The sequence below is a fragment of the Larus michahellis genome, chromosome 1, assembly GCF_964199755.1.
Source record: "Larus michahellis chromosome 1, bLarMic1.1, whole genome shotgun sequence".
Taxonomy (NCBI): Eukaryota; Metazoa; Chordata; class Aves; order Charadriiformes; family Laridae; genus Larus; species Larus michahellis.
The window spans coordinates 66,067,909-66,095,183 of NC_133896.1; the positions used below are offsets into that span (position 1 = coordinate 66,067,909).

A 27,275-nucleotide genomic window follows, 5' to 3' on the forward strand; every position below is an offset into this window, starting at 1 on the left:
TTGCGTGCCTCCTGCTTTTGTTACAAAATTCACAACTGGCCTGTGCTGGCTGAATAGAACTACAAAGGAAAGTATTTATTCATGTGCATGAGGTGTCCCAGCCAAACGGGGCACATCCAAGCAGCTTTTTCTTTAGGGGTTTTATAGCTTACACTAGAAAGGTCTGATATGAATCATCCAATTACCTTCTAATGCATATTTCTAATTTTCCAATCATAAAAAAGTATACTTTGTAGGTCTTGCAGCATCAGCATCCTTGCGGTTTATCTGTTAATCCAGATGTTTCAGTCATCGACTTCAGCAAAGTTATCGGGCGTCATCAGCAACCCGTGTTTCTCTTAGGTACGAATCCTTCAGTTAATTTTGCGAGAACAGAGGTTTCCTTATCTTAGTTGATCACTTGTTCTTTTTAGTGGGGGTAAGTGGTGATGGGTCTTGGGTCTGAAGATAATGACGCAGCAATTATATGCTAATAATGTTGTTAGCTCCTAAGGACTGTGCAGTCTCAATTCATATCACACTATCCAGCCAGAAATGTAAGACGACCGGGGTGAGGGGTGCGGGGGGTGTTTGTGGGTGGAAAAACTGAGAGAGAAAATGAATTGCAGGTAAAAACACCTGGCAGACAGCAGGCTCTGTTCTCTGCAGATTAATGGAGATGAAGAAAGCCGGTGCTGTGGTATGACTCCACAGATGGCGGCGATGAGGGAAACAGGGGTGAAAACAAGTGTGCTCCTCACCTGAAGGCCCCTGACTTCCCCAAGCTCCCCTCTACTCCTTCCAGGCTTGGGAAGATACTCTGTACCAAATATTAAGCGCTGGAAGTGGGGAGAGACGGCCCCTTTGTGCGAGATTTGGGCGGGGTTTCACAGTATTTCGGGCCGCTCCGGGACGCACTTCGGCCGTTTTTCCCGCCACGACCCCTGAGGCCACGCCGGGACTACATCTCCCGTCATGCCCGCCGGCCGGAGGGAGCCGCCGCCATTTCGGCACCGTTCCCAGGAGCCGTTGGGTCGAGGCGGCGTCGCGTTCCCCCTTCCCCGCTGCCCACCGTCGCCATGAGCCGCCTCAGCGGCGGTTGGGACGGCGCCGGCGAGGAAGTCCAGCTCCTCCTGGACCTGTGAGTGCCGCCCCGACACCCACCCTCCCTCCCCCGTGGCCGCCGGGAAGTGCGGCGGGTTCAGGCCCTGCCCTCACAGCGGGCCCGCTGCCTCGAATGAACGCAGCGCCACCGAGGCAGCCGGCGGGGCCCTCCCGTGGGGGGAGCCCGGAGGACGGGTTTGGCCAGGGGGACAGGGTTTTGCAGGCCTTTGGCTGAGGTGGTAGAGTGGGTGGCAGCGTTTGGTAGTGGTGGCAGGGGTAGGTGACAGGGGTTGGCAGAACTCAGCAGGAGCTACAGGAGAGGTGACAGGGTTTGGTGGTGGTGGCAGGGGTAGGTGACAGCGTTTGGTGGTGGTGGCAGGGGTAGGTGACAGGGTTTGGTAGTGGTGGCGGGGTAGGTGACAGGGTTTGATGGTGGTGGCAGGGTAGGTGACAGGGTTTGATGGTGGTGGCAGGGGTAGGTGACAAGGTGCGGCAGAGTTCAGCAGGAGCTACAGGAGAGGTGACAGGGTTTGGTAGTGGTGGCAGGGGTAGGTGACAAGGTGCGGCAGAGTTCAGCAGGAGCTACAGGAGAGGTGACAGGGTTTGGTAGTGGTGGCAGGGGTAGGTGACAAGGTGCGGCAGAGTTCAGCAGGAGCTACAGGAGAGGTGACAGGGTTTGGTGGGGGTGAAAGGGTTTGGCAGGTAGATAACAGGATGATCCCTGACAGGTCTGGATGTGGAGGGATGGTTGAGGATCCCTGGCGTCACCTGGCCCCAGTGAATCCACTGAATGGCATTTCACTTTGAGTTTTTGATTATGTCACATTCCTTTGTGTTTAGGAGGGAGTTAGAGACAGCATAGGGATAAAATATTTGGTTTGACAGATAAAAGAAAAATAGTTAGCAAACAATGCAATTAGTCTTAGACTTTTGTTCTTTTAAAGCATTGAAGATAAGATCATAGTTGCCCTGGTGTAGCCAGTAAGTGTTATTGTTTCCTATAAAGTACAATAACAGTGAAAACATTTATAATTCAAATGATTAATGGTTTAAACTGCAGAGCAGTAAAGTACTCTGAGAATATCAAACAGCCTTTTAAAAATAATGCAATTAATAAGCTTTTCTCTCAAGCTAAATTTAAAAATCTGTGACAAGAGACAGTTAAATGTAACTAGAAGATTTGGCTCACATTGATTTGCATTCATCTGCATTGGTTTTGGAGTATTTTATGCCAATTTCAACTAAGTAGTTCGTCTAGATTTGCAGGTCCCTATTCAAGCATGACTGCATTAGCCACTTAGTATTTTCAGGAGCAAAAAAATCTTAAGTTTGTATTAAGTTCTTAGATACAAGTGGTTTTATGAACTACAGTAGGCAAACAGTCTGCCTCCTTCAGGATGAATTGCCAGAAAAGTTCATTTACCCAGTGGCCGAAAAGTAGGTGTCATATAATAAATATGTATTTAGCGCATAACTGAAGTGTGCGCCCTTGTGTGATGGACTGCTTGCCCATTCGCATGGCTCAGTAAGCATCCATCATGGGAGAGGGAACAGTCACATAGGCAGGTGCACACATAACCCCCCAAAAGGCTCAGAAAGTCTGTTTGACTCGCCCTAGCCAAAGGTTGGGTGCTGGTTCATTTAGGATCTCAGTAAGAAAGGCATGGGCTCTCAAGGCTAGTTAACTGGTTTATTGCATAAAGAATAGTAACAGTAGAAAACATGATAGCAGTCTTATGTCCCTTCTGATGCTGAGGACCCTGGCTATCTCAACATGAGAGAAGCCCCTTCACATTGATCAGTGTGCTGCACAAATACTGTCTGGGGGGGGTTCACAGTCATAGTCTTTAGAGCTTTGATAAGATTTTTTTTTGGAAGTAAACAACTATTCTTCATTTCTGCAGTTGAGCGAAGGAGTGTTACGTGTAGATAATGCTGTTTAATCTTGAGACAAGACAAAGAATGTGGATGGTGTAATCTTGTATTGAGCTGGAGACGTGTACAGGCTTCTCTATTACAGTCAGTCAGCCAAGTTCATCCAGCAGTCGCTGAGGTTCAGTGAGGGCGTTTCATTCTTACACATCTCCAGAGGAACAAGTTAAAGGCAATCATGGTGTGTGCTTAGGTTGTGTACTGGTCATTCATGCTGACATCCAGATCTCTGCAGCCAAGGCCTGGGGTTAAACTCTGTCCAAATTCTGCTTGAAATTGCTGTCTCCTCATTGCAGTGTCTTCTGCGGTGACCTGCTACAGATGCCCTTATTACACTGCGCTAACTTTAGAGGTTTGTTTTTTTTTAATGTGCTTCCACACTGGAAACGCTGCTTCTTTCCTTGCTTAAATCTGTGCTACGCTTCAGATTATAGAGCCTTAATATTTTGACTTCTCCGAAGGTTTTAATCGGTATGAGTATAATTTGCTGTGATTTGGTCTATAGGGACTCCAGAGCTGTGGGTATATGCTAAATCTAATTTGGCTTAACTCTAGGCTGCTGCTGCCCCCTGCCCTCAGCTACTTGTTTTGAGTATTATTTCTGTGACCTCACAGTTTTAGTCACATGAATTTTCATTCAGATCAGAGGCCCAACAGCTCACTGTGCAACTGTGAATTTCAGAGCCAGCATGAGGAAGGCACAGTAAAAACTGGTTGGGGAGACAAGAGGGGTTGTAACTAGCCTTTTCAACCGTTGTGTGGACTTTACATTTGGTTAGAGTGGTGTGTAACGACAGCTAATGAAATTAATTACAAGGATTTTGTCTTGCTAATAGCTTTTAATCTTTTTGCAAAGCTAAAACAGTACCCATTTTTTTTTTGTGCATGATTAATCTGTTAAAATGTTTAAGAGGTACATTACGCTACATGCTTATATTCTTGTGATTAACCTTGGATCGTAGTCCTAGTAATTTCTCTTTACGTGTACTGTAGCACTTGATACCATAAGCAATTTCTGCTTTTGATTGGTTACTAATCCTTTTATACTACTTTATTAGTAGTTCTGTGGCAATTTTCTATATTATTATAACAGTATATTTATTATACCAATAAGACTAATATTTGAAACTAATAATTACAACTTTTTAGCAAATGTGTGTAATTTTACTGTATTGTTTCTTGTCTTACACCAGTCAGGTGATGGCCATCTATTTATGCCAGGCTGCACTTCAAGCTTCTTACTTACACTAGCCCTTAGGCGTATTGTTTAACTAGCAGAATTTACAGCAGAAACTAAAAACTTTAATCTATTAGTGTGTGGAGTAATCCTTTTAATAAGGTTATTATTTTTAAGATCTCCAAACGTAACAGAAAGTGCATTTATTAAGGTGTTTCTGCCGATTGATAGTATCTGCTGCTTATCTGCCGCTAGTTAGTCTTTACCCCCATGCCCCAAAAGAGAAATTAGCACTCCAAAGGTTACACGCACAAGGGCATCATACTGAAAAAATATTTAGGAATATTCTTTTATTTTACTCAAGTTATATTAGCTTCTGTTTCCTGAAGTTCCTGTTCCCAAGACGAGAAATGACCAACTTACACATGCACTCCTAGCTGATGCAGTTTTAAGGCTAGCATATTGAGGTCCACCAAATTTATAGTTGGTTTACATAGTTATGCGTGGTTGAACACTGACGGTGTAGGAGTTGCAGGGCCTGCCAAACGGAGTGGATGCCTGGCAGCGACATCGCTTGCTGGAGATGTGGAGAGGGCAGCTGGGGCAGATAACAGCTTTAGCTGTCATACTTGTAGGAGGCTGCTGTTACAAATCTCTCAGAGCCCTGGCAGGTGTTTTACTCTGACTTATTAATGCCTAGATATAAGCTCAGCACCAAGAGAGTTTCTACCATCAAAAATGAGAGTCTTAGAGCAACACAAATGAAACACCACATTTAAAGGTGTTTTAATTAAGATTGTCACTACACAATAAACAAGTATGCTGCACATGTGAGTTGTCACAAGAGTATGTAGTAACATATTGCTTAGGTTTGGTTGTTCCATGTGTCATTGATAGATAGCTCCTGTGTAACAGGTACCATTAACAGGTGGCCAGTCTGTTGCAGACTAATGCATTACCTGACCTTTTGGTGTCAGGGAAAACTAAGGTCTTACAAAGGCATCAGAACATTTGCAGATGGGTGCATCTTCATGAACAAAACCTGAGGACAGTAGAGCATTCGTTTCGAAACAGAGCTTCCTTTTATGGTCTTACTATCAATATAAATTATCCAACCCTAAAGAGTGTGGGAACATGTATGTGTTCTGTTATTTGCCACTAATCCTATTTTAGCATCTGTCTTGGGAACTGAAGTAATCTTAAACTTAATTATTTGAATCATGTGCTTTGGTTAGCATTAGTAGGTAACTTAGCACGAGCAGCTAGATTGGTGAAGCCCTGGGCCGCAAGCTGTAACCTGGCAACAGTGTGATTTAGGCTGAACTCTTTCTTAGTCCAAGAAGAACAGTTAGTAGTTTTGCATGACTGATATATTGTAACTTAACTAACACAATGTTATTACATAAGTAATATTAATGAAGACTTAGCAATATGAATTAGAGTGACCTCTGTGATCAGAGGAAAGGGAACTATAATTCTTGGAAATGAAGAAAGGGACCGTTCTGCCCAGAGTCAGCAGAAGACAGATGAGATCCAGGTGCAAATGGGACAAAAACATTATGAAACTGTGTAAGAAGGTAAAGGTCTCTGCACCAAAATTCCAGTCATCGAAGAGGACATGTAACCGTGGAACAGTTTGATTGGACAAAAGGCACACGTTTGTCATGTGAACAGGTGCATGAACAGCTTAAGTCATAGCTTGTGAGGCTTTAAAAAGCACAGAAAATAAACCAAGGGGGTCCTTTTCGGAGGCACCCAGCTTGGGCTGTATTAAACCAACTTTGTGACAGAACCTAGGATCTGAGCTCTTCTTTACAGTCAGAGGCTAAGATTGGATCCAGCCACACCTAGACTCCTTTTTGAGAGGGAGTTTAGAAAGCCAGGGGTTCCAACCTGAACCTCACGACTCGGTGGGAGGGTCTTCCTGAACTCTTCTTCAACAATCTGTTCTTCTGGTTCATTTCTTCTTCCCATGGGTCCCACATCTGTTCTGCTATTCTGTTTAATGTGATATAACTTAGTTAGTACACGCTGCACCTTGATGTAAGTTAGACTATTTGCAGAGTAGTTAGTCATAAAGATCTAATTTCTGTTTTATTGTTGGAAATACACACATTTGTCCTGTCATAAGGCCTTAATGCTGTCATAAAGCTTAAGGTTAAAGATCATAGGCCTTTTCTGTTGTGCACTTCTTGACATATTTGGAACAAATGAGTTTGCCATTTGACACTTTGTAGACAACACTGAACTATAAACAGCTGGTGTAACAAGTATGGTAATGTGCAGCAGTGAAAAAGCAGTTGGGGGTTTTTTTGCAGGAAGGAATGGTCTTTTATCAGGCTATTACAGGAGTAAAGCATTACTCAATTTTCCCTGTCCGTGAAAAACAGGATTCATGGTTTCTCTCAAGTTGGACTGGGACAAAATCTGTCCGCCAGGTGAATGCATTATATTCTTTATTTACCAATCTTAGTTATTGCTGTGTGTATCTAGATCACATAGAAGTATAGAGGTGAACTACAGTAGAGTTATTGTGCAATTACAGTAGCTGCTCTGAGTTTACCAGTAGAGTGAGTTAATTGGAAAAATGTTGATTCCAAAAAGCAAAATGTTTTGTAGGACAGTAACGTTTTCTTTCAAAAGTTTGGATAGGATTTAAAAAGAAAAGCTGGTCTAGGGAATCTAATCCAGGTGTCTGTGATCAATAGATATTACAACCTCCAATTCTAAGAACTACATCACCTACATGGACTCATGTTATGTTTCTTAGCAAGAGGGGGGCTGTGAGGAATTACCCTTCCTCCCCCATTTCAACTCCCTCCATTTTAGTTTTGCTGTAGTGTGATCCTTTTTGAAGTCTTGGCATTTCCTAGGTGACAGAGTGTTACCTTTTTGGTTATCTGTGGATGTCGGTTAGCTTCACTCTAGTTTATGTTCCTCATTTACCTAGGGACTTTGTTTTTTTGATAATAAAACGTCCTTTCAGAGAGTTGCAGTTCCTTCCTTAAGGACCAGCAGTTGTCTTTTAGCATGTTAACGATTGGTGATTGCTGTGAAGGTCAGTATGCTCAGAAGCTATTCATAAACTCTTCCCAGAGTTGCCTGTGGTGTTTCAGTAGGCCCATGATTGTAATATAAAGTTGCAGAGGTTGGGACATTAACATTTTATGTATCCTGTGATAAATTAAAATGCCTTAGGAATCTTAAAAAAAAAAAAAATAGGAGTGCATGATTAGTGTCCCTCTGTAGTACTCAATATCACATAAGTAAATACTCTTCTGTATATTTGACCTTGAAAACCATTATTTCAAGTGTTCCATCTGGGTATTGTTCCACATATATCTGGATAATACTGATCTCTTTGATTTATTTTGCTTAAGTTCTTCATGTTTTCTCCCAAAAAGCTCTTTTCCATCTGGCGTCTCTTAACAATGTGTTCTTACTGAAATGATCCCTTTTTGTTGCATTCACACAGATAAAATTCTAGGATTTCAAATCCTGTTTTAAAGCATCACCCGGTATTCTGTGATGCTAGTATTTATTTCTGCCTAGTCTTTCCTTTTCAGATGAATACTTAAGCCCAATGTATCTTTGAGATTTGTTTGCAGTTTCTTATGCAGCAGCATCTCATAATGGAAACTTTTAAGTCAAGTTTCAGTATCTGACAAAGGGAACAGATTGCTTGTAACAGGGAAACAATTTTGACCCTGAATACAAAAGACTTCCAGAGAGCAGGTTGTTTATAATATATAGAAAATGCCGTGTATGTTGGCATTATTGTTAGTTCAAAATCTCTAGCCCGGTGTATATGATAATCAGGCTGATAAATCATTCTGATGAATAAGCGTGTGGGAGGTGGGCGGGGGGAAGGAGGCCTAAAATACTGCTATTAAACAACAACAAAAAAGGCTGTATTGAGTCTTACCAATCAATGTTTCTTATTGTGAAAGGATTTCAACCAGCTGTGTGAGTACCTTCCTTCTCATCCCAGGGCAGCTTAATTTCTTGAAGAACCATTGCCGATGAGGCTTCTTGAATCCCTTGTAAATATCCAAATGGGTTTACTTTCCCCTATATATTATGTTTTCCATGAGTCCACTGGTTATTTTGTCTAATCTACCTTGTAGGACCATAAACTTGTTGATCTGTGATTTCCTGAACCCCACCAAGACAGAAGAGTTTCTGCCTCAGGTGATGATCCTCTGTGATCAGATCTAGTTTTAAGCACAGGGTTAAAAATGTGAGCACAGTGTTACATAGCACAATTCATATTAAAAGAGTACTACAAACTAGACAGTGAACAAAATACTACATCTGAAAATATCTCCTTAATGTTTTTAACTGAGGTAAAAGAGAGATGTCCTTTCTCTGGAACTAACTATCCCAACTACAGATTTTACTGCCTACCGAGTGGAGGCTTAGCTGGTGAAAAGGCTTTTCTTAGAGCTCGTGAATATACTACCAGCAAACTCATTTTGTGAGCTGGGTTGGTGGGCGCAGTGAATGAGGCTACAATTTTTTGCCTATGGTTGATTGGGGAACAGTTGCACAGAAGGATCAGTTGATTGACTCCAAAGGGCAATAACTGAGTTGGTAGTAGCGTGGAACAGCTGGAGCTGGTAAGATTTGAAGGCAGCATAGCTGTACGCAGAAGATGACATTTTATGGCTTGATTGTTCTACTTCTAATATGTAATGCCTTTTTTTGACTGTACCGTAACTTTCCTTTATTTCAGATGCCTTCACTGTTTGACAAAGAACCTTTCCAGATACGCTGCAGATATTAAGTCATTGCCACCTAACATAAAGGATAAACTGATTAAATTAATGAGTATGCAAGGGCAAATAACGGATTCAAATATCAGTGAGGTAAGAACCCATTCAAAACTATTCTGTCTGTAATAGTTAAGACACAGGATGAACTAAACTAAAACTGTCTACACGAGATAACAGGTAAATTCAGGTCTGCTTACTCTGTCCATGTCTTCATATTTTTTTTCTTAAACTTCACAATGTTAATAGTCCAGTATTGGTAGTAATAAGATGGTGTTTGTAGTGACAAGTAAATTAAAAATGTTCTCCCTTCAGTGATAATTGACTTCTGTGTAATCAGCTGGCATATATTATCCCTTTTCAGTATGGGGAAACTAGAATCTACTGTAAACCAGTCTGTTCCTAAATATAGTACGTTTCAAGAAGCTAGTGCCTAATTTACTAATAAAAAGATTTCAGGAGCTTGTTAGATTTCTGTTATATTCTATTGACGTTATGTACGTGATCTCTATTTAATTTACTTAAATCTTGATTCTTTGAAATATGATGATGCTAGAGCTAGAAATTGATAATTCAAATTCTCTCATCCCTTTTGCTCACTGATGCGTGTCAGTGTTTCAAAATTAAACCAATTAATGAGTACTTTTAGCTATAAATTCAAGGGCACATTTATTTTGGTATCTGTCTACTGTTATCTTGTTTAGACTCAAAGGGGAGGCATGAGAATTGAAGTAAGCTGGAGGTTGGCCTTGGTGAAACAGAAAATGAATGACTCCCTGTTCATTCTTGCTTTGACCTGTAACTTGGAAGAGGCAAATAGTATCGGTTTCTCACAGTCAGAGTAGTGAAGCCAAGATTAGAGGCAGAATCAGAAGTACTGTGGAAAACTTAGGAGCAAAAAAATTTATCTTTAGCATGTGTCACTTTTTGTTTGTAGAAAATAAGTCTTGGAGTAAAAATCAGTGTCCTATTCGTTTATCTTATTTTGGAAAATTTGAGTTGACACAATTTGGTTTAGGCTGTCTTTTCAGTAAGTGTTTCTGAGAATCCTAAGAGATGTATATAATTGAAACCATTTGATTGTATGTGCATAAATACACAAAACCTATTAGGATATCTTTAGTCTGGAAATAAACCAGAGAGTTTAAGTTACAATCTTTTCCTCTGTTTCTTTGTAAAATCTCATCGGTCTTTGTCTTCATTCAGCAGTTGATCAGTGCCTTGTCTTGGAGCCTGTTTTCCATCTGACACTGGCATATTCTGTTCCGGTTTGTTTTCTCATGTGTTTTTCCTTTCTCTGTTCCTGCAATTTCCTGCAGTTCTATCCTTGGCTGTCATCACTTTCCTGGACCATGTTATACCTTAGCTTTCTTTGCTAACAGTTTCCAGGTTTATCTCACTTGCATTTTTAAAAAAATGCTCGTCACCTCTTAGATTCTGAATTCATAATGTTTCTCCATACCATTTCACTCTTCAGTTTTCCTGTACTTTTATCTTGCAGGTATTCTTGTTGCTCGACATAGCAAAAATGGCTTATGTTGTTTAGCTGTTCTTACTGTTCCTTGCTCACATCATGTACAACCAAAGTGTTCTACATGTGACACATTTGCAACATCTCAATTAATCTTCCATATGGATCAGGATTTTTTTTCTTTGCTATTGCTTCCGTCCTGCCCTTTTCTTTATAGTCTCCACAGTATTGCGGCTAGATCTGCTCTCTTGGGATTTTCCAGGCTATGCTGTCTCATTTGCTTTTATGTCCTTTCTTTGGTGTTTTTTAAGCATTTTGCTTAAATTTCTTCCAGTTGAAATTCTGTGAACCTGCACTTACATATAAACTTCTATTTCACCTCTTGCCTCCATGTTTTTGCCCCAAACTGTGTCATATATTTTTTTCTTCTTTACTCTGCTTTTTGTTTGGAGCAGCCTTCCATGACACGCATGCTAAACTCCTTATTCCAACTCGCTTTTACCATAAAGATCTATAAAGCCATACAGCATGTGTCCAGAGGATATAAGTCCTTTAATCTCCCGTACTCTGCATCCAAACAATCTTTACTCTATGTAAAATTACATCTTCTTTGAGACAGATTAGATTTTGGCGTATGCATTCAGTGAATATGCACCTGTGAATAACAATAGAAAGCAAACCTCTAAGTAATACATGAGCGTGTGAAGAATCGTGGGCTATGGAAGCTTAATACTTTAAATAGCTTTTAAATACTTTAAATAGCTACTTTAAATAGGCAGTATTATGATAGTATTGTTGCTTCTCATTTAGACTTCCTTGCATCTAATTGTTGTTTTTCTCATAAGATTTCCAGAGTTTGCTCACTTTTGTTGTGTCTTAGGCAATTTGGAATTGTGAAAGAAAGCCAACAGTCAGGGAAAGCATTTTGAATAAATGTTGACGGTTAGTTTGGCTTTAAGCACATCATCTCTGCGTTTGGCTGTTCTAGTTCCTTAGATATGAATTCAGAAATATGAATAAAATAAGAGCTGACTGTTATCTTGTGAAAGTTATTCACAAGTGTATTGTGGGATATGTTGGTGGGTTTGTGTCACAAAGAGGCGTATCTGAGGCTTTTGGCATTTGGGGAGAAAAAGCTGTCAAAGCTGTATGGGGTCGGCCATTCATTTTGCAGAAATGTTGCGATTATAATCTGCTAGAAGCTCTTGCTTTTCTTCAAAAGGCTTATTTGACTTTGTCGGTAAAGATTTTAGCATCTTATATATTTGCAAAACAGAACACCAGCATTCCTTGTAATATCTATATTATACCTGTTAGAATGGTGAACCTGAGAAAGGAATAGGCCTTTAACAAGACGGTCAGCTATGCTGTTGTCTTTGCTTGCCTGTGGAAATTTATGCTACGCTTTTATCCTTGTGAGTTAAGGAAGGGAGTGACAAAGTGAAGGGAGTAGCATAAGGTAATGTGAAAACCTGATTTAACACTTGCCTATTGGTCTGAAGGATGGCTCAGCAAAGATATGGATAGTTTGCACAAGAGAGGGCTATAAACCGTATTTATTAAAAAATAGTGAGAATCCTTGCAAATTAAATTAGAGGTAAGATATGTGGCTATTGCTACTAAAATCTGAGGCATTCCATTGGTTTGGGTCTAAATTTCATAAATGCCCTCCTGGGGAAGATTTCACAAAAACTCCAACCTATGGTCTTGTGGGGGTGAAAGAGCCCATTTAATGAGGATTTGGTACCTCCTCATGTTATGATAATGAGATTGCTTGTTTATGAGAAAAGCGTGTATGTGTAGGTAACAAAAATACTCTGGGGCAAAATATCTTTCAAGTATTACCCTTATCTGTTCAGCAGATTTAAGTTTTGATCACAGTCAGTATTTTTTTACACTTCAGATCTCTGCTATCAAAGTTGTGCTAAGTAAGTTTGGGGCTGTTATGATTGGTAAACATAGAATCATAGAATTGTCTAGGTTGGAAGGGACCTTTCAGATCATATCTGCACTGGCAGAAGCATTATGCTAGCAACGATACCATCAGAATAGTACTTCCACCATTAAAATAGTAATGTTAACGTGCTCCTACTCTAGATGTGATCACAGAAACTGAACGTTCATGCAATAGCAGATGAACTGTTGCAGCAAATGTACCATATATTCATTAGACTTTTTTGTTCCTAGGACTGGTAACCCCATCCTCTAGTGAATATTTTTTTAGAAGTTCTATGTGATGTCTAACATTACAAGTATTTTAGATAAAAATATGCATGTTCTAAGACATAGCAGAGTTTGACTGAACTGATAGGTTTTCGTTACAGGTATTGCACCCTGCTGTAGAGTCTCTAGACCTCCGAGACTGTGATATTTCAGATAATGCATTATTGCAGCTTTATAACTGCAAGCAATTGAAAAAAATCAACTTAAATTCTTGCAAGGAAAACAGATTGGGAATCACTTCAGAAGGTATGTTATCTGTGCACAGATAACTGGGATCTTATTTCTGTTTTGTTTTTCTTGTTAGATAGGAGTAAATTGCAAAAAATGTCTAGGGTAAATATTGCTTAAAAAATCCGCAATGCCACACTAACACTAATTAAAGGTCACTTCAGTGGTGTAAATTACAGGCCTAGAGCACTGATTATCTTATGAAAGAGAGCTATCAGGTTACTCTCATGCTAGGTTTCAGGAAAAATTATGCTACATTTGATTGTATTTTCCACTTCATCTTAATTATTCCTTCCTCAAAACTTGTTCCAGAGCCTTACCAGTACCACTGGCGTTAAAGTTTCAGGCTTGTGATTTTCTGTTTTACTTTTTCCCCTTTTTAAATTAAATATATTGTTATGAAATAAGCCTATAGCATCTCCTCTGACTTAAAAGACTTGACTTGCTTTAGGATTTTAGCATTTCAGGCATTACTTTTAACCTCCAGTTTCAAGTTGTGTCAGGAGCTATTAGCTTAAAATAATTAAGCTTGCTGAGTTTTATTTCCCACAAGTTTTGTTTTGTCTTTTCATTACACTTACTTCTTTGCTCCAGCATTAACTCCGCCTTATTGAAAACAGAGGCAAAATATTAATTTAGTATTCATCTAATGTATACCATACTTTAGATCAGTCTTGGTTTGTATTTTCTTACCGCTGCACAGTAATACACTTATCTTTTTACTTAAGTAATTGGTTAAACTTCGAAAAATTGATTTTTATTTATTTTCACCTCATTGTTTTACTTTTTGACCCCTAAGATATAGTTTGCAATGGTCTTCCCTCCATGCCTTCATCTGTCCACTGATTTCTAGTATGGTTCTTAAGGTACCAGCTAAACCTAGAGCTCCTTATGTATACTTTTTGTCTATTTGTATAGAGATTCCTGATTACTTTGCAATTAAATCTGGGAAGTCTAGTTCTTTATTGGCAAGTTCCTAGTCCATCCAACTTTACTAACTTCCCTACTTATAAACGGAGCCCTGACAATCGGTTATGAAGCCTTTAATTTGAGCTGGAACAGTTTTTTATCAGTCATCTCAGTTACATAGAGGAAAAAAAGACCCCAAACCACTCCAGTTTAGAGTGGTGTTACCTTTTACTAATTCAGTAACAGGTGAGGAGGTTTTGGTTGGTTTGTTTGAGGTTTTTTTTGTTGTTCTTGTTTTGCTTGGTGTTGGTTTGGTTTGTTGTTTTGTTTTGTTTTTTCAAGAAACCTGCTGGCTACCACATCCAGAAATACCTGAGCCCTCTCATTACTAGGAAACGTTTGCTCTGTAGATTGCACATGGAATGTTTAGCGTCCTTTAATACAATGTGCAGTAGTACTTACTTTGTCAAATTCAACTACCACTCCTGTCTCTTCTAGCATTGTTTGCAAAGTGGTTCTGACCCAAGCAAGTACTATTTCATCTGTGTTTCTCTGAAGTTCTTCTATAGTAACCTATCTTGAAGACATTCAGTTTTTTTATTTCTGTCTACCAGAAGTGATATAACTTTCTGTACAGCTGGAATCATCATGTTTCCATCATCCTTGAAATGAATTCCTTTCACAAATTGCGTTTGTAGTTCATGTACTTTTATTTTATTGACTGCCTCCTGACACTTCTATGCAAACACTTTGGTTATTGCTAACTGTCAGGGCTCTGAGAGTACCAGCAGACTCTAATGGCCATGACTGGTCTCACCTGCCATGCCCACCTACACCAACCAGCTGCCCATGGACCCTGGGTCCTTGCCTGAGCTGTGTTGTAGGGGTACCTGGTTCTTGTCCTGCTTCTGAACTATTGTTTTGATTTCTTGAATTGCCCTCAGGCGTGACCTCTTACCTTGCTTTTTGCCTGATATTCACTGCACTGTCTGTGGGACCTAGCACTGTCATCAGTCTGCTTTCAAGCCATTCACTTTCTTTCATGCACTCACTGAGGTGATACGTCATATCATATAACATCCCTCAGGTATCCCTCTGCAGTATGGAAGGGAATTCAGCCTTTAGAAATTTTTATCAACTCTGTCATTGTTCATTGTCAATTTCTTTTTCTTATCCTTGAATTAAAAGAAATCAACCACAAAATTATTTCCTTGTACAGAGCCTTGCTGGTATGGCATGAGATGAAAGTTGAACAGTGACCAGGGGACAGCATATTGGATTCAGCATGGTGGTTATGTTAAAAAATGAATAATTCTTTAAATGGTTCCATTTCTTTGACAGGTGTCATAGCACTGGCCTTATCCTGTCCTTACTTGCGTGAAGCGTCTTTTAAAAGGTGCTGTGATATAACTGACAGTGGAGTCCTTGCTCTTGCACTCAACTGCCAGTTCCTACAAATAGTGAACTTGGGCAGCTGTTCAGGCATCATGGATGCATCTCTGCAGGCACTAGGAGAAAACTGCAAATTTCTTCACAGTGTGGACTTTTCATCTACTCAGGTAATTACGGTGGCAATTGGCTAATTGAGTTGTTTGTTTATTTTTTAAGATTGTCATGATAAAATTGAAAGGGGATCTTTTTAGTTCTACTCTTAACAAGATTTAGGACCACAGTTTGCTTCCAGTTTCCTCCTCTCAGGGAAAAGGAAAGATATATTTTGCATCTTGGTAACCAGAAAAATACACGTTTTGGTATTACTGAATGTATTGTGGACCACAGATAACCTTTTATTAGAATCTACCTAATATTGGAGATTGTTTTTCAGTATCTGTATTTAATGCAATAATTTTCTTCAAGTTGTAAAGTAATCAAAAATACTTCATTTAAAGAAAGTAGAATCTTGGACAGATTGTTGTTTGCTTTCAGTTAGGACAAACTGACCTGAGTAACAATAATATAGGATGTCAAACATATCAGCCCCCTAGTAGAAGTAAACACTCCATAACTAGTTCTAGTTCAAGAGTGACTGTGCTTTCTGAATAGCTTGTCAGAGTTATATTATGGAGTCAGTGCGGAAAGAATGATACTTAAGATGTCAGAAAGGGCAGGTAAGAGGATTTAACAACAGTTAGCGTTGAGAAGGGGGAAACCAGCTGCAACAGCAATACTGTAACATACTTCATAATTACAGTAAGATAATGAAGTGGGGGAAAGGGTTTTTTTTTACCGTAAGTGTAGCATTCAGTTGACTGTGATGGTGAGTAGATTATGTTGACCGTGAGTCAAGCACAGAGCATTCGTAATGAAGTGTCAGATCTGGAAAACATGTAGCAGGCTCTTATTTTAGATGCTATTCTTCTCCTTTCAGGTTTTACAGAAGTAGGGTGTCAAAAGTAATTTAATGTTTTCTTTGGTTATTTTCAATATTATCATTTAACTCTGTTTTTCAAACTTATTTCACTACTGTTTTGTTCCCTTGCCTCTCTTTTCCTTTATATAAAATAGCTAAGTTTCCCTGTATATGTTTTAAATGAGATACAAGCTTCTTGAGTAACTAAACATTTCCACAGTTTTTTTCTTTCTGATAATCATATGATGACAATACACTAGAGTTCTGAATTTCATTTGACTAAAAATAAATGGAAACGTATTTAAATGAAATAAGTTTAAGACGAAGCAGAGAAACTATGGATGGCTCACGCCTGTAGAGATTGCAAGGCCTAACCGTATTCTTGTGTTATTATTCTTGTGAATGCTTAGTAAAAATATCAGGTGAAACTGGCAAAGCTGTGTGTAAGAGTTAAACCATGAGAATGTTGGAAATAAATGAACAGGCAAAGAAGGACACAGCTCACTTGCAGGAACGAGGAAGCAGATGTGAGCTGGACTAGAAAGGGGCCAAATGCCTCAAGGTGATGTAGCCATTTTAAAAATAGGCTCATCTGGTGACTGCAGAGATGAAGTACAATAAATATAAGGCATAGAAGTGGTGTAAAATAACAAGAAATGGGTCAGGTGAGGCAAGGGAAGGATTGAATTATGAAGGAGATGTAGCACTGTGTCCCCTGTATGCACACAGAAAGTGTGAGTGGAAGCTTGGCGTGAAGAACTCTGCTACACCGGCCCAGGACTGCATAAGAAATCTATTCATGTTTGTTTATTGGTATGCTTATGTTACCATTCTGAGGAGGTAGGTTTTATACTTAAACCCCATTCTTACTGCACTACTTCTAGTGTGCTCTAAATTCCAGCAGCGTCAACGGGTAGAAACACAGACTCAAGAGTCCAAATTGCTGCACTAATTAAACGGTACACGTCCTCTCTAATGTTCATTGACTCAGTGTATGGCAAATAATAGTGGGAACAATCTTGCCTGAAAGGGCTGTGTGAACTGTATCAGTTTTCTATGTAGCGTCTGGGACAGTTTAGTTCTCTGCAAAATGTGTTGGGAAAAGCAGGAGTGTTGTGGGTTAGCCGTTTTTATCTGTCCAGACATTTCTCACGTAGAAGAGAGCTGGGTTGCTAATGTACTTAACTGCTGGTGCTGGGCTATGTGAGCCTTTTCGAGAGATGCATAGAGTTTGGTGACAACTGATCTGTACCAAGAAGCTGATATATTTGTGACTTGGTGTTAACTGCAGGTGGTTTATCACCAATATAAGAGTGTATCCCTTGAAGAGGATGTGCAGATGTGGCATTGCAGACAATCCACATAGATATTCAATAGAGTAGAAAACAATACTGCAACACTGTAGTAATAGTATAGCAATGGTTACTGTGAGCTTGTACAGGGAAGCGAGGGGACTTTGTTTTCATACAAAACTGGTTTCATGCTTTCCTGCTGTCATAACCATATACTCACAAGCATCAAGACGGTAGCATTCAGATGGTCTCCCCAGTGTTCAGGCACCAACCAGGCACTCTGCTCCAGGGTTGTTTTGATGTCGTGGAGGGTAAGGGACACAGGCTGTCAAATCTTCATCACTTTACTTAGGTTACTCTTAGGTTGTTGACCATTTTATACCCTTTAGGAACTGATAGTTGTTATAGATTGTGGCCCAATAATTGACAGGAACCAGTCCAATTAATCAAATTAGTTTATTAAGCAAGTGGCAGCAAGCAAAACAGCGCTGGGCGGCCAGGGAGTCTTTGCTCTGCCAACGGCGCGCACCCACTTCCCGAAAGTAGCTGATTATATACTCTTCTGGTTCCCGTATATGTGTCAATCCTGGTATATTCTGTGTCTGAGCGACGTGTTGCTAGGGGGTCGGTCTTGTCCCGCCTCCTGGTGGTCGTGAGGCTGAAGGCTCCTCATCTTTATCGGTGTCCTTTGGGTGACTCTTTTCAGCTTATCACACGACTTAGCTCTTCCCTTTGAAGTGTTAAAGCACACCAGATGCCTGTGATTTAGGTATTGAGGTGTCAAAGCGCACCAGATAGCACACCGGATGCCTATGATTTAGGTATTGAGGTGTCAAAGCGCACCAGATAGCACACCGGATGCCTGTGATTTAAGTATGTGAAGGGTCAAAACATTGTAATTTTTCACCAGCCTTTAAGAAAGCCTGATTTGATTAACAAACATGATTTTATTTATTACATAGTGATTACTCTTTCCGTTCTGTCCCACCTATGGGAGTTATTAGAATTTATTCATTTACTGCCCTTTGTCTCCTGGTTTGAGTGTTTTCAGGAGCTAACTGTGCTGTCATCTTGATGACCTGCGAAGCTAGGTACTGACAATAGCTGCCATTCTTACAGGCCTTTATGCGCCTCCATGCTGGATGTTCCTGTCCATTCTCCATGTGCACTGATCTGACCCTTTCTGTTACAGTTCTGTACAGTAGACTTGCAATAGAGAGCCAGAAGGCAATAAGACAGTTTGTGCAATGGAAATAATCAAATCTTTAAACAGAAATGGAGCTTGTGGTCTCTAGATTCTAGCTGTCAAATTTGGCTGAGTCTTACTGTGTATATTTGCTGACTGCTATTCCTGCCATCTAATATAAACTCTATGAAAAAACCTGTGTGACAGATCCGATATCCAGTCCAGCTTTTGAACTGGGGAGGTAGCTTAATGAATTTGGTTCCCGGGAGCAAATTAATAAATTGGCCTTTTTTGCTTTTCTAAGGAAAGGAATGTCTTTGGTCTCTCTCGTCTCTCTTGCAAGTAATCATTGCTTCATGGCAGTCTGTAGCCAATCACTTTGATAAACCTTTTAGAGCGCGTGTATGACGACTGCTGTAAGCCTGCTTGTTTGAGGGATTTTTGTCTTATGTGGCTGGTTTGTTTCAAGATAGGTAAAAATAAGACAGCAGATAAAAGACTGCTATGATTACTTTTTTTTTTTCCCAATCCAAGAAACTTCCTTCAGGAACATCTCCAGCAGTGCTTTAAACCTTATAAATTAAAAGTGCCGTGCTCTGACCATGATAGTGTGCCCACTGTTAAATGGGACAAGGAAGCTGCAGAAACAGCAGTTACACAATTGGAAACATCCCAGTAGAAAACCAGACTGGATCACATGGCAGTAAAATGCAACAGTGTTTAATAGACTGAAAAAAACATACTTTGATAACTTCCTCTACAAGCTTAATTGGGAAGAAAATACTGTACTGTTAAGCGTGTTCAGTGACTGCGGGGAGTGAACAAATTAATATAATTCTTTCCCCCCCCCCCGAATAGCTGTGTTTGAAAAAGTTGAGCTTTAATCCATTGTGTTAATACTAACGTGTTTTTTTCTCTAGGTAACAGATGATGGCGTTGTAGCACTAGTGAGTGGAACATGTTCAAAGAATTTAAAGGTAACTTACTTAACCTAATACCAAAGAAATGAACAAAAGCAAATACTTGTATTTTTAAATTATTATTATTAGTATTACTTCTGAGGGATGGCTTTTATTGAATGACTGTTGCCTTGATTTTTGTTATCAGTTGGCTATTTTCTGTCTCTGTAGCAGTGCCCCAGACCAGCTTTTTGAAAACCTCAGTCTTTTCAAAATAAGTTTTCTTCTGTTGACTGTAGTATGCTTATTTTAACTCATATTATTTTAGAGAACTGTATAATAAATGCAAATGAATGCTTAACTTTTCCCCTTGATTTCTTTGGAGTTATTTCTTCATTCTGTTGAACGCTGAGGCAGAATTTATAATGTTGATAATTCCATGGATTTATGAAATCAATTAGCACCTCTGGATAGGTGCATCTCTAACTCATGAAAGTGAATGTGGAAATGAAGCTGGTTTTGCATAAAGGTTCTCTAGGCACTGAGACAGTGTTAAATGATGGAGAAGAGGTATCCCATACGTCTTATCATAAATGATCTTTTACTTTTCTATATAGTACATTTCTTACCTCTGTGTGTGGTTTTGCTTTTGTATAGGCTGGTTCTGAATCCAAGCTATTAATCTAGAAACTAAGATGGGAAACAAGTCATACTTCTGCCGGTATTGTAGTGTTTAATAAAAAAAACCAACCCTAAACAAAATACCAAATCTGGGACAACTGACAGAATTAATAGCCTGGAAAAAATAGAACTGTTACTGTTTTGTTTGAAGGGTGAAGAGTTAGAGTTGGTTTTGGTTTTTTCCGACTGATTTGTCTATATTGCACAATCTTTTTAGTCTTGATATGTCTTGTGATACAAGATGAAATTATTATTATTCAGACCATAGCAATGAGAGATCTTTTTGTTTTATATAGTAGAAGTGACTTGAAAATATCTTTGTATTTTAGCTGCTTACCCCTTTATCTGTAGCAAAACATTGATTCCAGATTTTCTGAACAACCCTGAGACTATGCAGGGTCTTCATAAGCCACCTCTTGTATCCAGCCTGCAAATGTAAAGCGAGGTGTATCAGCGTGATTTGAATTAGGTAATTCAGACTAGGTCACTCTCAAAAGTCTTCAGTACGTATGTCTTAAAACACAAGTTTGTAATAAGTAAATATTGTAATAGGTTTTGGAGTGGGGTTCTGTAAAGTTCCTAGGGGGTTCCTAGAGGTTTTTGAACTATTTTCCAGCAATGTTGGTGTAATTACTCCATCAGTGTTGTCTTCCCTTTTCTGTATTATTACTGTCCACAGTTCACAGAGAATTATATTCTCGTGTGTAAACCCGTTTCCTCAAACCATAGAAATGCAGTTCCATTTATTTCTAATAAAAATTTCCAGCTTACAAAATGTGGCCTTTAATGTTTCCTCGTCACGTTGTTGTAGTTACTATTTCTTTGAAAATGCACGGGGTTTCTTTTGCGTGTGCTGTGGATGGATGCCTGTGGAAGCTGTACTAGATCAGGAAGAACAAGTTGGGTAGCTTCATCTAAAAGTGTTCAAGAAAGTAATGTTGAGGTGGTGGGCTTTGATTTCAGAAGAACTAATGGGAAATTTCAGTCACGCCAGTATGAATTTTGCTTGTTCATTTTCCTGTGCTCAGTACTTGATTCTACTTTCTTAAAAGCCACATATTTAAGGGCTTTTGCTTTTTTTTTTTTTTTTGGGGGGGGGGGAGTGTTGGGGGTAAGGGGCACTCTGTGAAGTTTTAATAAGGCAAAATTTAATGGTTTTGTGTGGAATGACAATTTTAAAAACAGAAGTTGTGTTCTGTCAGTATAAACAGCTAGAATAGTTTGTGTCTCTTCGTTTACAAACAGTAAGAAAAATAAATTTAGTAGAGAATATGGGATTATTTGCTACAATCTCTTCTTCAGTGTAACTCTTTTCCTTGTCTGTGTCACAATCCTCATACCTCTTGTTTCATATCATCAAAGTGAAAATTTGTAGACAGTGATCTAATGTCGGGTACATAGTGAAAAAAGTAGGGTCTTAAAATTCTCAACTGTAACTAGCAGGCAGATTTATAAATCTTTTTACTTCATTCAGGTTCTGCATTTCACTTAATAATTAAAATGAACTAAAAATTGTACATATATCAGCTTTTGTATATCTTGCTTCTCTGAATACAGTTCTTGTTTTCTGTGTCATCATTCTGTACAAAGTTGCATCTATTACAAAAGGTCCCTTTCATTTCTGTGCTCTTTCAAGATCCTTGAGGTTTATCATTTGGAAATATACTCTTTCACAATAAAACAATGTTGTTTTTTTTTATTTTTACTCCATGATCCCCAAAGTATGTTTTCCCAAATCCTGTTTTCATTAGATTTGATAGTCTCTTTTCTGCGTTTCTTCTTGTATGTTATATTTATTGATATGTAAGGCAGTTCAGAGGGGGGAAAATGTTGGTAATAGTCTGTTAATTTATTCTGAATTTATTCGTTCTCTAGCACATACAACAGGTACTAGTTACCCAACTGCAGAGGAATGAAGAACAGAGCAGGTTTTATTCTAGCCTTGGAAGAAGTTCTTAGACTTATTTTAGGAACTAGATAGATAGATATTAGGAACTTGTGCAGAGACTAATGAATCCTGCCTGTTTTGGGTAACCCCAGAATTCAGTTTGGGTTCTGTTCTTCTGGACAGCAGTGTTAGGAGAATGTGTGTTGTGGGAAAACTGATGGGACTCAAACACCACAGAATCTTATTGAAGAGTTTTCTCAGTTGTCTTGAATGGTATATGTGTTTTGGGAAAACTCAGGTTTACGTTTCTAGTTTTGACTTTTCATAGAAAAGCTGTCTTAATTTTCCTGAGTGTATTTTTCTGGTCTGTACAGGACCACAGATAAGGTCAACGTACAGAAGAGTAGTAGGTCATAGTTTCTGCTGGGAGGGGATCTCTGAAAATGGTTGGGCAAAGGAAAGCTCTGCCTCCAAAACTACGGGTGCTCTGACAGGCTTTTGTTACTACTATTTTCATGTCAGGAGATCCACATGGAACGCTGTGTGAATCTGACTGATGTTGCTGTGGAAGCGGTCCTTACTTCTTGTCCGAAGATACACATTTTTCTGTTCCATGGATGCCCGTTGGTGACAGGTAGGTCAAATTGTGCAGGGAGTAAGGAAGGGTAATTACTTCCTGATAGGATCTTCTTGCTCTCTGAAAAAGCACACTATATGTTGTAAATAGTCCCAAACAAATAATAATTTACTAGATAAAATAATAATCGTACGCTGAGATATTCAAAGCAACGTGGGAGTTTTGCTTTGAAATACATCAACCTTCAGAGAGGGATTTTTTTGTTGTTTTGGAGTTTTGGGAATTTTTTTCTTTCCTTCCCTGTAACACCCCCCCCCCCCCCCCTCGCCCTAGACATGCTGGTGAAGACCCAAAGTTGATGATAAGACTTCAGAAAAATATGTTAGCATCTTAAACCCGTACTCTATTCCAGAAGTATGGAACAGCATCCATTCAAGAAACAGTGGAAGGGAGTAGGACTGGTCAGCCTGAAGAAAACCCAAACTTAAGAGGGGTTGTGATCTATCTTGGGTGGTTGTTTTTTTTAAGTTCGGTTGGTTGGTGATGCTTTACAGTTAATGTGATTGGAGAAAGAACCGAGTGGTTTTGAATTATTCCAGGTATATCTGAAATGTGATATTGTAATAAATGCAGATATATAATTGAATTGTTCTGCTGTTTACCTAATTTCTAAACATCATCTATGTATATTCTGAATGAATAACAAGAAATTCCTTGGTTCTTTTGCAGATCGTTCACGAGATGTTTTAGAGCAGCTAGTCATATCAAACAAAATCAAACAAGTAACGTGGACTGTTTACTGATTGTTTATCGTGTACATGTGAGTGTAATGTTTACAGATGGGAGAGCTCTTTCAGAAAACAAGCTCCTTGGAGAAATAGCTGGTGACTTTTGTACCACCAGATTGCTTCCCTCCTTGTTCCCACCAGAGGTCTCCATCGCCATTCCAGTCCTTGCCTGTGAGTCTGGGCTTCCCTATTGTCTGTACTTAGAGCCCTGTCTTCTTTGCATCACTGATCAGGCTTCATTAAGGGGAAAGTTAAACTGTAATTAATATTACACTGTCATCTCTCAGCCTCCTCTTGAAGTATCAACTTTGGCAACTACTTACCATCTTGTAGCATCTTAGCTACATATCCAAACACAATTTAAGTAAGTCCCTGTTCTGAGTTTGTAGTCTGAGAGGGTAGTTGCAACTAAAAGTACTGAGCCCAAACATAGTATTAACACTTACGCAGCAGTCTCTGTAAAGTTGTGACTTTAATCTGACAAAAGTCAACAGACAGAACTGCTGAATGGAGGTGGCATTGACAGCAGTGCAATTTTTTTAAGTAGCAGCAGTCTCCTTTCACCATGTACTTTTGCAAGGTCCAGAGGAAAAAACACAGGTACTTTTCTTTTGATGTTACTGATGCTGCAGGTTTCTGGTTATATTTACCTTCAAATACTTGCTGGATTTTTACACATTCAGAAGTACAGTCTGAATATGTAAACATAAAATTGTTTTGAAGTTATTGTGACTTAACAAATTTCAGAATAATAGTTATGACCAATAAAAGAATATTGTATATGGGAAAATATGTACTTATTTGCTCTGGCTTTTGCCTGCATTCCTGTATGAAAATCCTTTTAGGGAACAAAACGTTGGTTCTCACAAGCATGGCTGTGAGTGAAATAGGACCAAACTTAACGTTTGAGTACATGAATCTCAGGATGGTGGAGTTCAGGAAAGTATGTCCTGCTATAAGCAGTTTATAATATCTCCAGTGGCCTCCCAGAAATTGAAAATATAACCATTTATATATTGTTCAATTGTGGTCATATTGAAAAAAATATTTAGAAGCGTAGAATGAGTTCATTGCATGATGGAACAGTGGTCTCATCACAATTATGTCATGTTCACTGGCTTTGTTGAAATAGCATGATTTCTAGTGAGACTTTTATGAATTCTACATTCAACTTCTATAAATGCTAGCAATTTTAGCATTCTACAGGGCAGGTAGCACACTATGTTAATACTCTGCATCTGGAAGTAGCAGGGTTTGGCTAGGGAGGTCTTACGTGGATCTGATGACACTTAGAAACCCATGAGTTCAGGCAACCATAAGGAATATGTTTACTTCATAATTTAACACTTGTCATAGCCACATGCGTTTTAAGTGTCGTAGAAATTAAAACAGTCTTCTACTAATCTATTTAAAGTTCAGGTCAAATTGCATGGAAGATAATAATATAATATGTTGCATCCAGTACTATTAAAGGATGTTATGATGTCTGAGAATAATCTCTTGTTCTTCTGTTGATCACATGGCTTATGGAAGAGCAGGTCCATTTAGAAAACTCGTTCAAGTGTAACTGAATTCATAATTTTCGAACTCCAGTGCCTAAATCCCTAATTCTTGTTGCATGTAGTACAATGGCTCAGCCCAGTGATGAATGTGTTCCTATGATACCTATAGGTATAACTGCACCAGCGCAAACCATTCCTGCAAACAGAAGTAGTTTTGCTACATTAGCAAGTAGCATTTGAAGGCTGTAATTGCAACAAATCCTTGGACCAGATAGAGGCCTTAGAACCTAAATATATACTTAGGTTTCCTGTTTTAATCAACCAGATTTTACCCCTTTTTTTGGCTAAAGAGTAGTTTATTGTTTTGCCATGCGGAATGCCTGGTGTCAGTTGGGGCCCATCATTCCTTTGAACTCTTCAATGTGAGTTGGCAATAAATTTGGTTTGCACTGTTTTTCATACTCATCAAGCTGATTAGGCAGCAGCACTTACATGGTTAGTAATCATGTCAAATAAGTAAAGCATAAGGATCAGGTTTCAGGAAGGGTGCCACAAAAAGAGTAAGAATTGCAAGCTAACACAAGTGGGAAGGAGCCTCGGGAGGTTTCTAGTCTAACTTCTGCCCAAAGCAGGGCCAGCTCAGAGCAGCTTAGTTGGCGCTTTATCCAAACAAGTCTTGGGCAACTGAAGATGACAGAGCCTTCACAACCTTTTGAGGCAACTTGTTGCACTGCTTGACTGTGTTAATGGTGCAAAATTTTTTCCTTCTATCCTGTTTGACCCTATTTTGTTTCAACTTACACCCTTTCTCACTGGAAGAGCCTGGCTGTCATCCTGATAATCTCCTGATAAGTACAGGCAGGTTGCTTATAGGTCCCTTGAAGCCTTGTCTTCTCCAAGCTGAACAAGCCCAGTTCCCTCAATCTGTTATTGTACAACATGTTACTGTACCATAGTGTGGTGATGGTTGCCAGACTCTCATCCCAAGTGCTACATCCCGAAAGAAAATTATGAATGGAGATAATGTAAAGCAGCTAAAGGTGGAAGACTACCAAAGTCTGTAACAGCAAAGGACACTTAAAAAAATTTCTATCTGTGGGACAGTGCCACTGCTAACCTCACTGGAAAAGTTGTCCTTTTTTCCCCTTGCTAATGTAACCTTGGATTTGTCATCCTGAAGGCAAATACAGCTTACACTGTGTCCTTAAACATGCGTGTAGATTTACCGTGTTCTCCTATAGCCTTTTCTAAATATGTAACTTAGTGGTATGTCCTCTGTACTTAAAAATCTGTGCAACATTGCAATGAATTAATGGTGTATTTTTAAGTTTGAAAATTTAATGCAAGTCGTGTTAAATCCTTCACTGCCAGCGCTTGAGTCAGCTCTCTTATGGATTTCTTACTAGCATAACTCTTCTGGAATATTTTTTTACTCTGATAAAGCCGCAGTCATTTTCCACAAATGCTTACAAGTGTTGGGTGAAGTGGGAGAAGAACATCGTGTATACATTTACCACTTCACATTCTGTATTGTTCGGATATTGTTATTGTTGTAAATTGTTGGGTGAGCACTGCAGAATATTCACACATTGTTCTGAAGATTAAAGTTTGTAAGTCTTCCATTGGGATAGTTCTGAAAACTTGTTAAATTATATTTTATGACCATGTACATCTGAATGTGCTCCTAAACCTCCTACTTCATAAACACCATGGTTTTCTGAGTGAGTACCACATACTTTTTCATCTTTATAGGCTTCTACCACATCACCCGGTATTTGGATAGTTGTAGGTGCATTGTGTTCCATTCTGCAGTTTTTAGTTCCCCATCACTGCCTGTTCAATAGTTAACTGCTAAAGGTGACAGTTCCTGCAAGACTGCTCTGAAAACATCGGTTTCTTCTTCAAATGGCTGCATTTACAGCCTCTCACCTGTGAATGTCGTTTTCTTTTTCTTTTTCTTCTTTTCCTCTGCAGGGGATTCTTCCTTGACAGATGTAGCTAGGAGTGATTCTGGAGTTTGGCCAGCAACTTCTCAAGAGAAGAGAAAAATAATTATATCTGACTTCTATTCTGTGTTTTTAGTTACCTTCTGTTCAGAAGCATCATGGAAAGAAAGATGTCTTTCTAGCTTACTAGCTTCCCATGATAATAAATGGCCTTTTTTACCCCTGCAAAGTTAGGGAACGTAGATCATTTGACCCGACTCTCAGGGCGATAAAGTTACCTTAGCTATTACTACTTAGTCACTTTCCACTTACTAAAAACTTTCACTTTGACTAGTGTTCAAGAGGCATGTTTTAGATTTGTGTGCAACTCC

General features: G+C 39.2%; 1 protein-coding gene across 1 annotated transcript; it reads left to right on the plus strand.

Annotated features, from left to right (window-relative positions):
- The first annotated feature begins 945 nt into the window (after positions 1 to 945).
- Positions 946 to 26,581, plus strand: AMN1 (antagonist of mitotic exit network 1 homolog). The gene is given in 8 exon segments (XM_074583288.1): positions 946 to 1,024; positions 1,027 to 1,120; positions 8,928 to 9,060; positions 12,760 to 12,904; positions 15,137 to 15,354; positions 19,544 to 19,600; positions 22,614 to 22,725; positions 23,398 to 26,581. Coding segments are annotated over 8 exon segments (903 nt in total). The 5' UTR covers positions 946 to 954; the 3' UTR covers positions 23,472 to 26,581.
- Positions 26,582 to 27,275: the final 694 nt, after the last annotated feature.